Consider the following 19,057-nt stretch of genomic DNA (forward strand, 5'->3'; position numbering starts at 1 on the left):
AATTGAGAATAAAAATAAAAATGTACAAATAAAACAAACAAATAATTGTAAACAAAATATAAACATAGAAAAAATATAAACATAGAAAAAATAGTTGTATTTTTAAAATGTACAAATAAAACAAACAAATAATTGTAAACAAAATATAAACATAGAAAAAATACAACAAAATTGATAAAATTTATAAAAATAAACAACAAAATATAAAAACAATTGAAAAAGATATTAAACAAAAAAAAAACAACATTTTAATACAAATATATATAAAAAAAAGGGGGGGGGGGCGCCTTGGCTGGACGCCCAGCCAGCGGTGGTGGCGCCAGCTGCAGACGCCGGAACCAGTGGGCTGGCGCCTGGGCTGGACGCCATAGCCACGACTGCGGCGCTTTGAATAAACGCCACAACCGTGGCTATGGCGTCCAGCCCAGGCGCCAGCCTACTGGTTGCGGCGTCTGCAGTTGGCGCCACCACCGCTGGCTGGGCGTCCGGCCAAGGCGCCCCTCCTCCGTCACGGCGGTTTTCCCTTTTTTTTTAACAAATTGTACCTTGCCTCCTTGAGACCTCCTTCCCTCCGCCGCCGCCGCCAATTCCTTGCCTTACCGCCTCGACATTGCCGTTGTTTGAATATTTTTTTTTTTTTTTGAGATGTTGAAAGAAGATGAGCGATGAGAGTGTGAGTGATGAGAGTGTGAGTGTTTTTTTTTAGGTCAAGGGCAATATTGTCAAATCAAGTGAATTTTGTGGGCTTTATGTGGAGATTTGCGGGCGATGTTTAACAAATCCCCAACTTTTATATGTTTCGGTTGGGCTGGGATATCATCATACTAGCTAGTATATCAACTATATACTCATATGCTTTAAAAAAAAAATATAAAAAACTATATACACATATGCATTACTATAAAAGGGCAAAAACTCATATTTGTAGATTTCTAGTAATCATATAAGCAATTCAAAGGATTAAGAATTACATTAACTCTCGTTTCTAATTCAATGTTTTATTTGCTTTTTACACAGTTTTTAAAACAACATTGTAACTAAAATATCTCAAATTATGTATTTCAAAAACTATATACTACCTCCGGTCCAAATTACTCGCACCTTCGGGGTATTATTTGTGAGATATAAAATATTTCAAAGTTGCGAGGAATTTAGATTGAAGGTGGTAAATAATTAAGTATTTAGAAAGCAACAATCGAAACAAATCAAACGTGGCCAAGTTTATATATTTATCCTTAAAATATTAATTTCCATTTGCATGAACAAAATCTTGAGTCAACCAATCAATAAAGAATGTAGGGATCGGAGTAGAAAAGAGGAAGCCCCAATTAATCTCTAGGATGAACAAAATTTGTTTATCACATGACATTTTGGTAAATAAATTAACAACTTTATCCAGTCATCGTCACTGTAGGACCCACTTTTATGGAAAAAGTGGTTGATTTATTTACAAAATTACCATGTGATAAACAAATTTTGTGAATCTCAGATATTAACTTGTATTTATCTAGTAGAAAATCTTCAAATTAATCCTAACTAGAACCATCATAATAATAATTTATTTTCAAAAATATTCAATATAACCATTTGCCACAAAAATTTATTCCAATTGATACATCAATTTTAATTGGGTTTACACAAGGGAAAACCAAATTAAATTAAAATAATTTAATCAAGATTACAAGAAATTAAAGCTTAGATTGTGGGCGACCAGCAGTAGTATCAATAACATGGCAGAAAAATCTAGCAGGAGGAATAGTTAAATGATTCTGAAGAATAGCACCAAGACTTGTTATTAAATTTTTCTTGACAACTTTATTAATACCACCCATTGATATTAATTGTGCAAATGCTGCTGGATCTTTTGTTCCTGTAAATGATATTGGTACTGATCCTTTCACTACCACCATCACCAACTGAAATAATAAATGCAATCATATTATAAATATATAATACATAAATAAAATTAGGAAAATGTTGTACATATCCCTTAGAGTTACATATAAGCATAATAAACACTCTTCAATATTGTATAAATTTAGAAAATCGCGTCAAAAATACACTAATTACACTGATTTACTCGTGAATTTCTAATTTTATATAATTTCCAGGAATGTTTTTAATGTTATACATAGCCCTTATTATAATAAGTGATTATAATTAATTGTACAATCATTTTCAGTTAGCTCAGCTTGCAACTACTTCTAAGGGTAATTAAAAAAAAAAAAGGAACTAACAATAATTATGGAATAATGCTAATTATTTTCATTTTTGGGACTAATAATTCAATTAAAGTTGACCAAAAATGTCTTAGTCCCTATTGAGTGGTTGTTGTTATAAGATATATGCATATGATTCGGACTATTGATTAAAGGAAACATAGCATGTAGGAGACATTGAAAACAACTATTGAAAATGTATAAAGGGCTAAAGTAAATTGATCTTTCTTTGTTAAAGAAACACTAACTAGATGAGTCTGATTCAGACTAAATCTATTAAATTCATAATACAATTCATTTCTAATTGGATTGGGATAATAATTAGATTCATATTCGAGTTTCATTATTTCTCTCAAATTTAAATCATGTGATGTCAACTTGAGAAGGATTCGGATAACATTATCAATCAATTACGATAACAATTTAAATCAAAATTGAATTGCTCCTAACCTTGGATTTAACTTTAAGGCGAAAAATTTAAATCAAAATACCAAGAAATTATATTAATTCTCTTCCTTTTTACTACCTGTATTTTGTAATAATCGCAACACTTTCTTTTTATGTCCATTTTATAATAATTACTACACTTTCTTATTTGGTAAGAACTTATTATTATTTTTATTAATTATCACTTTACAAATATTTTATTATTTATCTCTCCTACTAACTCTATCTACTACACTACGGAGTACTATTTTATTATTTCTCTATATTATTTTATTAAAGCCTACAAATCTATATATTTTTTCTTATACTATATGCATTCTATATCATTGCGATTATTATGCAATGGAATGAGTACTTGTTTTTATCACTATCCACATTTGGGGAGTATCAAACATTGCACTAGCCCTATTGACAACAAAGTGACAAACTTGTTGTTCGTTCTTCTCTCTCTGAAAACTAGCCAAGTAAAGTGGTGTTAATTATGCCAAATTAGGGTCCTCCATATGGGACTTTTTACCAAATTGAGCTTTGTTGGCAAATTATTTACCAAATTGGTCTCGTGGCAAAAGTATTTCCCAAACTAAGCTTGTGGGATAAAACGCTGTCTCAGACAGCGTTTTATACCCAGATTTAAAAAAAAAATCCAAGAAGTGAAACGCTGCCTCATACAGCGTTTTACCCGTTTGACTTTTTTCTCAAACTTCGTATTTCATATTTTATATAAAAAAAGCCCTCAATAAACGCTGCCTGAGGCAGCGTTTATTGTACAGAATAAAACGCAGCCTGAGGCAGCGTTTTCCTATTGAGATAATACTTTTTCCGTTTAATTCTTTAAGTAAAACGCTGCCTTAGGCAACGTTTTACTTTTTACATACACAAAATACGTGTATACCAATATATTTTAGCAAAATACATACAAAAAAGTCAATTAACCATAAAACGTTGTCTGAGACAGAGTTTTATGTTTTGAATTTTTTTTTTAAAAAAACTGGATGTAAAATGCTGCCGAGACAACGTTTTACCCTAAAAGCTTAGTTTAAGAAATACTTTTGCCACGAGACCAATTTGGTAAATACTTTGCCAAAAAAGCTCAATTTAGTAAAAAGTCCCTCCATATGACTAAAATCACACTCCAATTTATACAGCATAGTCTATGATTTTTGATTTTAGTAATACAAGTCACTTGTGTACTATGTTTATTACAGTAGTGGAGACGACACTTTGATTTTCCATTTTGGACATATGTTGGAGTAACACCACTTACACGACGCAAATACAGTTATACAGTGAACCACTAACGTTAGTAACTAGCTATGACGCATAGACCCACAAGCACTTTATATAGATGCGTTTGGGTCTATTTACTTTGTTGCCTTTGGTACGGAGTAACATATATACCAATGTGACAAAATATCAATTAATTAATCAGGCAATCAATCAATCAAAACTTTAATCCCATACATGGAATCGGCAATGTGACAATATACCATAGCTAATAGCCACCTCGATCTACACTATATTTTTTTCGAACACACCTATAATCATTGCTCAAATTAATTACACTATACGACTACATATAACAAATTATTAAGTCCCTAAAATTCATCATTTCGTCTTAATTTATCCGTCTCATTTAAATTTATATTAAAATTAATAACATATGGAAGGTAAACAATCCATTTTGAGCATTTACTTCCTATGCACCCCCAAATGGACGTGAGTACATGACAATTCAGTGTTTTAAAGTTGAACAACTTGCCCAAACAAATGAACTTGCCTAGCCAATATGTTTTTTTGGTGTTTAGGGACCACAAAGGACGGGGGTGTCAATCGGTCTCAAGATCTCCTAAAACTTGAAGGAAAACTCTAACCATTTGAGCTATCTCTCACTCTCTGCCTATCCATAATATGTAGTTTTAGCCTATATATGATTATATGGTACAAGGACCTCCATAAATAAATCACTATACACAACCTCTATCGTTCTATCACCAATCAATGCTTTTAAAGTTGAACTTGCCCAACTACATAGGGACCAATTACTTATCCATCCGATTCCTTTTGTACACAACCTTTATCACTCAGCTATCTGACTCCCTCCATCTCTCCAACATACAAGATGCGCCACTACAATCCAACTTATTTTAAATTCTAATGCTCAAAGTTATGCAGAAATGTAAAAAATCAAGATATATTATATTAAGGATCTGTTTTATTTACCTTATTTTCATTTATTTTAGATTTAATAAGTTCTGTTAAGTTAAGTTCATATAAGTTCAGTCTAAGAAAAATAAGGTAAGATAAGTTCAATTTAGGAATAGGAACAATAATTTTTGATAAGGGTTACCTAAGTACAAATTATAACTAAAATAAATTTTAATAAATTTAATTTAAGTTTAAATAATTAAGTTCAAATAAGTGAAAATCGGTTGAATAAAACACGCCCTAAAACATTAAGGGTGTGTTCTATTCATCTGATTTTCACTGATCTGAACTTATTTGAACTTGTCTGAACTTACCAAAAAAATACATTTTACTCCGTATTATGTAGTAATTGTTTGGATGATATTTCCTAAAAACTTCTATTTCCCACAAAATGGATAAAAACATTGACATAACATCTTAATCCCCATATAAGATAGAATTTTCTATATTGAACTAATAAATGTGTTGCCATTGCTTAGGAAGAGATATACTTTCCACGTCTAAGCAAGCAAACAGGCATGAACACAAAATAATGCACAACCATTGGATGTTTTTCAATATTAATTTTAATTTTTTAAAGCTCACCAACTTTTTTGAAGATAAGGTAGTTAAAATTTAAGTCAATAGCTTTTGTTTATTCCCTATCTCACAAGCTATTTTAAAAAGCACGGCAATATTTGAACCAACGCTTACTTAGTCAACTTCTAATTGAAAATGCCGTAAACAGACATTCATTTGAATCAGTTTTTTTTTTTTTTTTTTTTTTTTTTTTGGTTGGTTGTTGTTAATCTTGTTTTGTTATTCTAAACATGCTTATACCGAAGTATCTTCAATATATATATATGTTTTGTGCTTTTATAGACGTATTAATGATCAAGTTTTTGTGTTGATGAATGTATTCACGCAGCACAAAATGAGACAATATAACAAAAATTATCTCCTAAGTTTACTTTTACTCTAAAATACATGCATAAGGTTCGATTTTCCTACGCTAATGCATTAAGTCTACCTTGTGCAAATGAAGAAAATGGAATTTTTTTGAATTCAAACTAAGGATTAGTTAAGGACATAATAATAATCTCTACTACTTGGTACACATTCTATCATGTAAATATTACTTTTTCTGTTCTAGAATAATTAACGTGTCAGTTATTCGATTTGGGAGGGAAGGAGTATTCTATAAAGATATTTGTAATTGATTTTAAGAGCATCCACAATGACTAGTTATATGTATATGTAGATGTAGTTTGGGATTGTCAAATCATTAATCCTCAAGCTACATAACTTAAGCTACTACAATGATAAGCTACATCCTCTTGTAATAAACAAATAATATAAAAAATAAAATAATAAACAAATACATAAAAAAAAATATTAAACAAATCAATATATGTTTGTTGGGTGGAGTGTAGTTTGGTTTAGTTACAAGAGGTTGGCTAGCATATAGCTAGCAATTATTTAGAAATTGTTATCAGGTTCTTATGCACAATCATTGTGTATGTTCTAAGTATACGAATACCATGATACCATGATAGTTGCATAAATCTTTCCATTTTTTAGTGGATTTAGTTAGAAGTGAAATTTAATACTCCGCAATACAGTAGATGTCTGAATTCTCGTGCAAATTTAAGCTATTACTAATGAGACACAATAAAAAAAAAAAAGAACTAATGACATAGACACCTATGATGATAGTCAAGGAATTGAGGAACTATAAAAATAAAATATCACAAAAATTCAAACAACCTCCCTCGCCCATTTGTAATTTATAATGCCCTTGTGATTCATATACACCGTAAGAAAACAAACTCCGACCCAAATAAATGAATGAATGATCGATCGATAGCTAGTAGTACAGAGAAGGGATTAGGGTGTACTTACATGTTGAGGGCGGCCGATAATGGAAGCAATAGCAGCACTAGCTTCAGAGAAGATAGGTTCAACATCAACACCTTCCAAATTTACATTTGTTGTTATATATAGTGCTGGCATTTTTTCTTAGATCTTGTTTTCTTGGTTTTTTTCTTGTTTTTTTTTTAACTCTATTTTCTCTCTCTTTGATATTGAGTGAGTCAAGATGGTAGAATGGATGAAGGTGTAAATGGTCCTTAAATACTAATTGAGTACGCGGATTTACGATTTAAAAAATAAAAAATAAAAAAATTAATATATGATTTTTGATTTAAAAGTAAAAGAGTCCGAAACGGCGGTAAGTCGGTAAGTTGAACTCATATTTAGATATGGTATGAAATATGAATTGATGATAGATGCGTGAAAGAAAATGACGGATTTTAACTTTTAAGTGGATTATATTATTAAGTCTTCTTTCGATCTTATTATTCAATTATTGTTTGTTTATTACCACATGTAGGGAAAGTTTAAACGGGCAAGCAAGCACAATTTTGTACTTTCTCTATTTTAGAATATATAACGCGTTTTCAGTGTGACTAGTCACACCGTATGGTCGGTTAATACATATTAAAATACTTATTGGATAACCTTTGACTGATCAAATGATTCCTGGCCAACCGAGTAACTCTTGAATAAGTAACTACGGTCATACAGGTGTGACCAGTCAATATATGAAATCTTGTGATTTTCGAATAACTGACACAATTAAACTTTTTACACAAGTCAATATACTACTTTGATACCGAGTGATTAGGGGATTTTTATCCACCAATCACCGTCTGACAAGTGGACCAACCAGGTTCCGCCACGTGTCCTTCACGAAGGCCAACAGGAGCTTGCCACGTGTCAGTCACAGATACGTCCTCCACGGACCACTTAAGACACGCCACGTGTCCACCCATGCCAAGTGGGACAACCGGCCATCAAGGCCCATTTCAGTCTAGAGGCCCGATCAGCCCTAGGTTTACCTTAAGCCTAGAGAGTTGCACGCTTCCCAAGGCTATAAATACTCGATTAATCCTCATTAATCAGGGAACAAAAAAACAACCGAATAATTAAGAGATCAAGCAGAGAAGAACAGACTTATTAACAACCGGCTAATCTCGCTAACGACGCAGATTACCAACACTAAGCACTCTCACCTAGAGAGATCTCATTACTTTACTTTCTGTATTGATTACTCCTTAATCAGGTACTAACTTGACCGTTGGAGGCGGAGCTCTCAGGAGTCTCCGTTATTTTGCAGGTACAGACGTCCGGTTCCAGTCTCGGAATTGTAACTCTCCCGCAGGACATCAGAAAACCCCGAAACATTTGGCGCCGTCTGTGGGGAGAGTACTTCAGAGATGGCATCCAAGTCTGTACCGACTCCAGAAGAGAGGCGTCCCCTAGACGACCCTCAAGTTCAGTCGGACCATGATACCGAAAGTGAATTTGAAGTTGAAACTCATACAGCTCCAGACGGGACCCTAAGGGCCCGCCGTACCCGTCATACTGAAATAAGGGAACGGGAGTATCTTCAAACAGGAAGCGAGCCAGCAGGCGCACCGCTTGCTCGGCAACAGCCGACTGATGGGTCTGCTCCCATCACAAGGAACGAACTCATGACCTTCATGAGGGACTTCAAGGGAGAGATCCAAGAGTTGATCAACAAAAAACCGCCTGCTTCAGTCAAAGAGCAGTCGGCCAAGAAACCTTCCACTTCACTGAGGAGGAAGCCAGTTCAAGGGCGAGAGGCGACTCCCCATCCTAAATCCAAGAAGCGGGAACCGTCTGCTCTTGATTTCACAAAATTCCGTTACCCTACGGGAAATAGGAAACCGGTTCGTCATATTCAGGCGGACGGGTCAAAGCAAACGTTCACAGATGCTCGGCACCTGCTAGAGCAGAAGAAGAGTGACCGATTATCAGAGTCGGCTTCTACTTCAAATTTTCAGGACAGTTTGCGAAACGCCTCGATGAGGCCAACTCAGTCGTACCATGAGAGTCAGTCAGGCGGCACCTCCCGTCAGTCCGACTTTCATAGTGCCCAGGCGGTACCAAACTTACCATTTGTGCCGCAACAACAGTATTTTATGCAGCCACCTCCATTTGGTGGACCTGCAGCAAAAAACGTCCAACCTATGGACTGGCAGCTACGGCTGCTTAGACTTGGTGAACAGCCGTCGGCCTTCTCCAAGGAAATTACTGAAGCCGCTCAGCCGGCCAAAGTAAAAAATGTTTTAGTAGGCGCCTATGATGGCACTACTAACCCGGAAGACCATCTGATGGCATTCACCAACCTGATGTACCTTCAAGGGTTGGATGATCCCACTTGGTGCAAGTGTTTCCCAGCGACTCTCAAGGGAATTGCACAGCAATGGTTCGGCAACCTGCCGACTGGTTGTGTAAACAGCTTCAGGACGCTTGCTTACTTATTTGCCTCCAACTTCGCAATGAACATCCCTGCGAAGAAAACGACCCTTGATTTGGGAACAATTCAGCAGGGTGAAAAGGAGGGGCTTCGTTCCTACATCAGGCGGTTCAACCTGATGAGAATACAGATTCAAGGGTTACCGGATGAGGTAGCTTATACTGACTTTTTTAGAGGTCTCAAAGACGGGTCTACCTTCAAATTTGATTTAGTTCGAAAAAGGGTGGCGACTCTTCAAGAGGCCTTGATTGAAGCAGAAGCCTATATACAGGCGACTGATCTGTGTACGATGAAACAGTCGGACGGGAAGAGGTTCGACAATAGAGAGGGACGACAGAAACAGTCGTCCAACAAGGATGAAAAAAGAAAAGGGGTCTGGGCGGCTGATTCCTCTAAACAGCCGGCCCAGAAAAAGAAAAAAGAATTCAAACCATACTCCCCAAAATATGTGTTTAACAAGGATAACCAGTTTATCCTAAAAGAAATAAAGGGACGGCTCTCAATTGAGAAGCCGCTCCCCATGAAGGGTTCTGCGAGCAACCGGAACCAAGACAAAATCTGTGCTTATCATGATGACATTGGTCATCACACCAATGACTGCATCAGTCTCATGCGGTACCTAGACCGATTGGCTGATCAAGGTGATCTTGACACTTATGTCAAGAAATCTGCGGGAAACACTTCCTCAAAAAAGCAGTCGGCCAAAAAGAATCAGCAGGCCGACAGTTCTGATACAGATGATGCAGTCGTCTACACCATTGCAGGCGGCTTCTCAGGAGGCGGCCCCTCTATTAGGGGCAACAAAGATAATATAAGGCGGTTAGATGTAAATTCCGTTCACCAAGAACGACCGTCCAAATATACATTTCCTGAGATTGTCATCACTGAAGAGGATCTAGGAGGAATAAGGGGGCCGCATGACGACCCTCTCGTTATTGAATGTAAAGTGGCCAACCAGAGAGTTGGTCGAATCCTCATAGATACCGGGAGCTCTTCAGATCTCATCAGCAGCAAATGTCTATCAAAACTGAAATATCAGACGGACTGCATACATCCGGCCTCCCACCCTTTAATAGGGTTTGGGGGAGGAGTCGTCCACCCACTGGGACGAGTAGATCTACCCATCCGCCTGGGCGAAAAAGGGGAAGGACGACACATGGTAGTCCGGTTCCTAGTGGTAGAGGAACTCTCTGCCTACAACATGATTCTGGGTCGACCAACCCTGAATAATTCCAAGGCTGTTATAATCCCGTCACTTATGCTGCTTAAGTTTGAAAGGGACAATGGAACAGTCGGCTCCCTTAGGGGAGATCAGAGGATGGCCCGAGAGTGCTATCTCTCGGATGTCAAGCCCACTGTTATGGCCACTGGGTCAAGTGGAGAAAAAACAGACCTTGACAATGTCAAGGAAAGTGCGCCTGTTCAAGAAACAGGCGACAAAAAGAGAAAGGCACTCCAGACTGAGTCCGCAAGAAAAGCAAGAAAATAGCAATCATTGGCAGAGGACCGGCCGGATGAGTTCCGCCCTCAGCCGGCTGGTGAGCATGCGGACCTGATATTAGACGACTCCCATCCTGACCGAACAGTCAAAGTAGGGACGGCTGCTCTAAGAAACCTTGGTGCCGACTTTCACAACTTGTTGAAAGAATACAAGGACATCTTTGCATTTGAAGTCCATGAAATGCCAGGCATTAGTCCTGATCTGGCAGTACACAAACTCGCTGTGGATCCGAAAAAGAAGCCGGTACGGCAAAAGAAGCGGAACCATGGTGAAGAGAGAGGTCAGGCGGCAGCCGCCGAAGTCAAAAAATTACTTGATGCAGGGTTCATTCGGCAATGTTACTTCCCAGATTGGGTTGCAAATGTGGTACTTGTTAAAAAGCCGAATGGCACCTGGCGAATGTGTGTAGACTACACAGACTTGAACAAGGCGTGCCCCAAAGACAGTTACCCTCTGCCTAAAATTGATAACCTGGTCGACTCAACAGCCGGCCATGCCTTGATGAGTTTTATGGACGCCTATTCTGGTTTTCATCAAATTCCTTTGTGGAAGAAAGATCAGGAGAAGACGGCCTTCGTCACTGATCAGGGATTATACTGTTACACGGTCATGCCGTTTGGTCTTAAGAATGCTCCGGCTACCTTCCAACGAATGATAAACACAGTGTTCTTTGATCAGATTGGGAGAAACGTCGAGGCATACATTGATGATATGATTGTCAAGACTAAACTTCAGAAAGATCATCTGACGGACCTCCGAGAGACTTTCGCCACACTCAGGCGGCACCATGTCATGCTCAATCCCAAGAAATGTGTATTTGGAGTTGAGTCTGGGAAATTTCTCGGATTCCTTATCAACCAGAGAGGAATAGAGGCGAACCCCGAGAAGGTACAGGCGGTCATTGACATGCAGTCGCCTCGTACCGTTCGAGAGGTTCAGAAGTTAACAGGTTGTCTGGCGGCCTTGGGAAGATTCCTAAGCCGATCAGGCGACAAATGCCTATACTTTTTCCAGGCAATTAAGAAGAAGGCAAGGTTTGAATGGGGGCCGGATGCTGAGGCCGCCTTCCAGAAATTAAAGGTTCACTTGCATTCCTTGCCGAGGCTGGTTAGCCCTTTGCCCAAAGAAAATCTCTACATGTACCTGGCCGTCTCTGATCATGCGTTAAGCGCGGTGCTCCTTGCTGAAAGGGACGGCTGTCAACTCCCGGTCTACTTTGTCAGTCACGTACTGAAAAATGCCGAGTTGAGGTATCCCCTAGTGGAGAAATTTGGTCTTGCACTCTTCATGGCTGTTAAAAAATTGAAGCCCTACTTTCTGGCACATGCAGTCGTCGTGTATACCGACCAACCGATCAAGCGGCCCCTTACCACCATGGAGTCCTCCGGACGAATGATCAAATGGGCCATAGAAATGCAGAGTCTCGAAGTTACTTTCGAGCCTAGAAAAGCAGTGAAGGGGCAAGCCTTTGCTGACTTTATCGTAGAGATGACTCGTCCTCCTGACTCTCAAGTTCCAGACCAAGTCTGGAAGGTATATGTGGACGGAAGCTCTACTTCAAACGGTTGTGGAGCAGGCGTCGTATGTCAATCTCCAGAGGGCGACAGGTTCGAGTATGCTCTACGCTTCAGTTTCCAGGCTTCAAACAATGAGGCAGAATATGAAGCTTTACTAGCCGGGATCCGCATGTGTAAGGCGGCAGGGGCAAGGAAAATAGACGCCTGTTCTGATTCACAACTGATAGTGAGTCAGTACAATGGCGAATACGAAGCAACACATCCGGCCATGATCAAGTATTTACAGGCGGTCCGACAAGCAGTCGGCTCCCTTGAGGATTTCCATCTGATCCAAGTGCCGAGATCAGAAAACAACCAGGCAGATGCACTTTCGAAATTAGCATCATCCGCCTCCTCCGATACTCCTCGGACTGTGTTTTGGGAAGTAATGGAGAAGAGAAGCATCGAGGAAAATCCTATTGGAATTCTAGACAGAAGCTCAACCTGGATGGATTCAATCAGGGCATATCTGAAAAACGGTACACTGCCGGATGATCCTCAACAGGCGGCAGCACTGAAAAAACGAGCCTCCTGTTTTGAAATTATACAGGGAGAACTTCACAAGAGGGGGCACCTTCAACCCTTCTTAAAGTGTGTTACTCCTGAAAAGGGACGAGAGATACTAGATGATCTTCACTCTGGTTTCTGTGCTTCCCACATAGGTGGTAGGATGCTTGCTCAAAGGACAAGGCGGCAGGGTTACTTTTGGCCTACTTTGGAAGCAGATGCAATGGAGATGGTGAAAAAATGTGACAAGTGCCAAAGGTTTGGCAAATTAATTCACCGTCCGGCTACTGACCTCACTACCATTCACAGCCCACTACCGTTTGCTAAGTGGGGCATGGACATTCTGGGGCCATATACGCCTGCTACAGGCGGCAGAAGGTACATACTTGTTGCCGTTGACTACTTCACTAAATGGGTAGAGGCGGAGGCTGTAAAGGGAATCAAGACGAAAGATGTAATTTCATTCATTTGGAAAAACGTCATCACTCGGTTCGGGGTTCCCATGTCTATGGTTTTTGATAATGGCCCCCAATTTGAGACGCCTGTTCTCAAAAGCTGGTTGGGAGACCAAGGAATTGCACATTACTTTGCATCTGTCGGCCGTCCACAAGCAAACGGCCAGGTAGAAGCCTTTAATAAAATCATCTCAGACGGTCTCAAGAAAAAGATTGAACGAGCAGGCGGCCTATGGGCAGATGAACTACCACATGTTCTTTGGGCCATTAGGACGACTGAAAAAGGGGCGACTGGAGAAACTCCCTTCCTCCTAACTTATGGTGCAGAAGCTGTTCTTCCAATAGAACACTACGAGCCGACTCTTCGAGTAATGCTATATGATGAAGAGGCAAACTGGGAAGCTATGCGCCTGGCATTAGACTCACTTCCTGAAAAAAGGGGCAATGCTGTTTTGCGCCATGAGATCTATCGCCTAAGAATGACTAGATCATACAACAAGAAAGTACACAGGCGTCCACTCAAAGTAGGGGACTTTGTACTTAGAAAAATGGAAGCAGTTGGTAGGGCCAATGAGTCTGGAAAACTAACTCCCAACTGGGAAGGACCCTACCGAATCTATGCGGAAGTCAGGGACGGTACCTACCGTCTGGAAACACCAGACGGACAACCGTTGCCTCGAACCTGGAATGTAGATAACCTTAAAAAATATTTCTTCTGAATGATGTAAAGTAAAGAGCTACTTAATAAAGTTTGCACTTACTATTCAATATTGTATTACGAGGGGCATGCCGTCTGTACCTTTACAGTCGGCTACTCTCCATTGAGTTTCACTATCTTTAGAGGGGCATGCCGTCTGTTCCTTTACAGTCGGCTACTCTCCATCGAGTATTTTACTCACAATACTTAGCTAAAAAGATAAGGGCCTGGCCGATCCTGTACCTTACAGGCGGCTACCCTTCTTTTACTTAGCACCTACGTTCACCAAGAACTTACCAAGGCCATCGGCCGAATGATCAGACCAGGCGCCAATCCACCTGATCAAAACTAAAAAACTAATTCGACCTGTCCCAACATCATAGCAGGCGTCCGACGGCATCCCTCCGGATGAAATTCGTCGCAGAGAGCAGCTCCCTTTTGGGTGGAACATTGTTCTATAAACTAATTACACGGCACCTATACGACTGTCCCAAAGGGCAACCACGTAGCCGTTTTTGAGACAAGGATAACTCTATCACTAACCAAACCAGTGGTAGCAGTTGACATCTGAGTCAGATGACCGCCTGTATTACTTGGGATAAATGCAGGGGGTACCTATTGAGTTAATAGCCAACAAACATTGGCGAATCAAGGGGTCTAGCCGGCCTACGCCGCCTGGTACCTCTTCTTCTCAAACAAAAGTGACGGCGACTGAGTAACTCCAAAGTTAACTCATAGTCACTCCTTCAAATTTGGTATGGAACCTAAAAAGGTTTGAGTCGTCCGCCTGTTTTAAACAAACAAGGGCACTCGAACCCCTATTCCTACTGGATAACCTATTAAGTTAATAGCCTTACATTGGTGAATCAAGGGGTCTAGCCGGCCTACGCCGCCTGATACCTCTACTACTCAATCAAGATTGTGACAAAGACTAAGTAACTCCTATGTTAACTTAATAGTCACTCAAACTTAGTATGAAGCCTAAAAGGTATGAGTCGTCCACTTGTTTTTAATAAACAAAGGCTCTCAACCAATACTCTTGCTAGGTTAAAAAATAACGAGTTTAAAGCCAACATTGGCAATAAAGGGAAACAACCGGTACCCGCCGCTTGTTTTCCTACTTAAAATTCCTTGGCTACTAGGTAATTCTATTTACTTGGTCAAATTGAATAAAGAGTTCGAATACCGATTGATTAAATGGCCGACTGATCATCTATCCTGGAAACAGACAACCAGTCGTCCAGGGGCATAGGCGGCATACTTACTATTTGTACTTGTCTTAACGTTCGGCCATACACAACAGTCGGTCAAGTGAGCAAATTTCAAATACTTAGACAAATTTGAACAAAAACAAAAAATTTGATTAAAATGAGCCGGCCATAAAAGACCAGCAGAATATTCAAAACCCCGGCCCCCTGGCCGGGTAATTACAAAGCAAACGGCACGCAGGCCGTGAAAAGAAAAAAAATACTTAAAGCTTAAGAAGGGGGCAGTTCAGTATCAGCAGCAGCCGCCTGGTCAGCACTCTTCTTGCTGGACTCGGCCTTAGCTGCATCATCTTTTGATGCCTTACCCCCAAGTGGCACAAGCGCCACAACCGGCTCTTCCTCCTCCAACGCAACGTCCAACGCCTCTTCTTCAGCAGCCGCCAGGATCTGTTGATTATATATTTCCGAACACTGGCGGTACGTTCTTTCCCATGAGGCAAAGTCGGCACTGGGGAACAGTCGTTCCCAGGTCATGCGTTGGATTTGGGCGGAGTCTTCCACCATCTCCCGGACGAGCTCTTGTTTCTCCTGCTCGGCCTTGTCCGAGAGCTCTTGGGTAAGACTCTTCTCCTGGTTCACCAGGCGTTCTTTTACGTTAGCCAAAGATTTCTCCATGGCTTCGTAAGAGTGCATTTTCTGGCGAAGGGGTTTCAGCTCGGCTTTAAGTTTGGTGACGGTCCCCTCCAGCTCGTCAACCTTCTTTTGGGCCGCCTCTAGCTGAGCCCGAACAGCGGCGGTCGCCTGCGCCTGATAATAAAGAAGATCAATGGTCAGTACTTCATTTTGGGCAATTTGAAACATTGCCTTATCACAGCTGGAGGCGGCCATAGCCTTTGCGGCCTTTACCTCTTTGTTTTTCCGATCAATCGGCTTGCGAAGGCTGTTGACTCGGAGCAGGGCCTAAGTACAAAGAAAAACAGGCGTCAGTTTCCAATCAAAAGAGTTAACAGGCGTCCTGGAACTCAAAAGCTCAAAAAGGTGCTAAGTATACCTCAGCTAGGATCCCTGAAATTCCATCGAGGTCAAGGGTGCCGGCACCCTTGACCGCCTCCCTGTCAGATGGAGGAACTACTTTAACCATTGACTTGGCTACCTCAACCAAGTCAAGTCCCTGGGGGCCGGCTGCATTAAGCAAAAGGAAAAAACAAGTTAGACCTACTCAAGAAGGAAGCAAGGGTGAGTTTTTACAAGCAAATGTCCATACATCTAGGCGGCCCCGCCTGGGTTTTTGAAGAAGTGGCCGGCTGCTTCTCAGCCGCCACTGTTTTCCTGGAAGACCCAGGAGAGCTTGCAACAGTCGTCCTCCGGGCCTTGGGGTCCGGCTGTTGCGAGGAAGAAGCCCTTGGAGTGCCAGACTGAAGACAAAAAGAGTTAGTATATGCATAATACAACTAAAAGGAGAAGAGTTTTCAAAGCTTACCAAGGGTGCCTCCTTGCTGGGGGAGTCGCATACGACTGCTTCATTAGCGAGACCCGCAGCATGGCCGCCGCAGTCTTAGATGCTGTTATTTTACTCATGGCGTCGGCTGAAAGAAATAAACAGCAAAGTTAGTAAAAATCCCAAGTAAACAAGGCGTGAAAAAACAGAATATTCGTCAGGCCGGCTACCTCTAGAGCACCGACTGCCGAGGCCACAGGCGGCCAAGAAGTACTCGTCATAGAGCCACTTGAAGCTCGGGACGCAATTTAGGGGTACTTGCTCTCGTACCCCTGAAGTAGAGTTCACCCTAGTCTCTACTTTGAAGAGTCCTTTGTCTAGGATCTCTTTTTTAGCCTTTGGGGGAACAGGCGGCATGCTGCGGCCGCCTGCAAGAAGAGGCGGATCCCTGTTCCACTTGTTAAAACGTTTGTTCAGCTCCGTGTCTGAACTCTCGATAATAAGGAAGGTGTTCCGCCAATCCTTCCATTTGTTTGCCTTACCTCTCGTCATGAGGTAACCCCTATGGCTTGTTAGTTGATACCAGCCGGTACCTCCCGACTTAGGGGTCCGGCTGAGATAGTTCATGTGGGCGAAAGCCTCAAAACTTGGCTCCACCCCGTTCAGTTCGCACCCGGCCACATAGCCGAGTACGTTTACCCAAGAGTTGGGGGCTAACTGCCATAACCCCAGATCATACCCATCTAAAATCCGCTGAACAGCCGGATGTAATGGGAAGCGCAGTCCAGCTTTGATGGCCGCCACATAGCAGCCAAAGCAGCCGTCACCATAGCTGGTACCAGCCGGCCAGACGACAGTATCTTCTGGATCCGGCACAAACAGTAAATACTCTGGGCCCATTTTGTGGTTAGCAATAAAGCTCGCCACGTTGTCTCGCATTGTTGCGATCCGGCCCCGGGGTACCCTGCAGTAGTAGGGGGCGTTTTCCTCTCTGTAAGAGGCGGACGGCTCTGCCCAATTATCCCCCTTCTCCACTGCATGAGAACTTCTCGCCTCTTGTAGGCGGCTATGTTTTTCTTCTGAGCCAGAAGAACTATGGTCAGAAGAGCTGGATTCGGACTCGTCCCCTGACGAGTCCGAAGAGGACGACTCCTCCCCTCTCCTAGAGGGGCCCGCCTCCTCTCCCTTAGAAGGAGCAGAAGGAAAATTAGACATGTCCACGGTAAGATGAGAAGGGAACACCTTGGTCCCTCTCTCAGAACTGTCAGCTTGACAGTCGCCTCGTTCTACATCTGGCGCCTGGTCAGATGTTTCGCTAAGGAGCACCCTTTGGGAGGAGCCGTCTGAGTTTGATATCATAGCAGTCTTTTTTGTTCTGGCCATCACGTTCTGCATAGACACAGATTCAGTCGGACTTTGTATAAAGGGCAAAGATGGGTCCAGAAAAGGGCAGGCGGCACTCCTAGTCCTAGATTCAGCCGTCCCCGGTGACCGGCTGATCACTAACTTAGGGCGTGTCGTGTGCTTCCATGGTGCCATTTCAAAAAATAAAAAGAAAATTAAGAGTAAGAGAACTGAGTTACCTGAACGGGTGACGGTTGATGAAGTCCTGGAAGTTCGGGTCAGTCGGCTTGTCAGAACAGGCGGTAGGCAGAAAAAGTCCGAAATGTCAGAGCAAGTTCAGGGGTCCGAATGTTCTCGCAAAAGTTCTCAAATGTGAAAATGACCGAAGTCAGCACTTCCTTTTATAGGCAAAATGAGAAGGCGAAGGGTCGCTTCCGAATTCAAATTTGGGCGGGAAAGTCTCTCGGCCGTCTGCAAGGTGACACCTGTAACGGGCCGTCGCCTGTCACCGTGCGACACCTGTCACAGGCGACACGTGACCAGTCGCGTGCCACCTGTGAGGGGCAAATGATTAGGGGATTTTTATCCACCAATCACCGTCTGACAAGTGGACCAACCAGGTTCCGCCACGTGTCCTTCACGAAGGCCAACAGGAGCTTGCCACGTGTCAGTCACAGATACGTCCTCCACGGACCACTTAAGACACGCCACGTGTCCACCCATGCCAAATGGGACAACCGGCCATCAAGGCCCAATTCAGTCTAGAGGCCCGATCAGCCCTAGGTTTACCTTAAACCTAGAGAGTTGCACGCTTCCCAAGGCTATAAATACCCGATTAATCCTCATTAATCACAGAACCGAATAATTAAGAGATCAAGCAGAGAAGAACAGACTTATTAACAACCGGCTAATCTCGCTAACAACGCAGATTACCAACACTAAGCACTCTCACCTAGAGAGATCTGATTACTTTAATTTCTGTATTGATTACTCCTTAATCAGGTACTAACTTGACCGTTGGAGGCGGAGCTCTCAGGAGTCTCCGTTATTTTGCAGGTACAGGCGTCCGGTTCCAGTCTCGGAATTGTAACTCTCCCGCAGGACATCAGAAAACCCCGAAACAAAACACATTCAAACAAAGATTTTGAATCAAATG

At 41.6% G+C, this 19,057-nt stretch overlaps 1 protein-coding gene across 1 annotated transcript; it reads right to left on the minus strand.

Moving 5' to 3' along the window:
- Window positions 1-1,543: 1,543 nt before the first annotated feature.
- On the minus strand, window positions 1,544-7,114 carry LOC110710765 (macrophage migration inhibitory factor homolog). Its single transcript, XM_021889100.1, has 2 exons — window positions 6,753-7,114; window positions 1,544-1,916 (listed from the first exon to the last, which is right to left on the minus strand). The coding sequence occupies exons 1-2, from the start codon at window positions 6,861-6,863 to the stop codon at window positions 1,689-1,691; spliced, it is 339 nt and encodes a 112-aa protein (XP_021744792.1). The 5' UTR covers window positions 6,864-7,114; the 3' UTR covers window positions 1,544-1,688.
- Between the last annotated feature and the right edge of the window lie 11,943 nt (window positions 7,115-19,057).

This window comes from Chenopodium quinoa, unplaced genomic scaffold, assembly GCF_001683475.1.
Source record: "Chenopodium quinoa cultivar QQ74 unplaced genomic scaffold, ASM168347v1, whole genome shotgun sequence".
Lineage (NCBI taxonomy): Eukaryota > Viridiplantae > Streptophyta > Magnoliopsida > Caryophyllales > Amaranthaceae > Chenopodium > Chenopodium quinoa.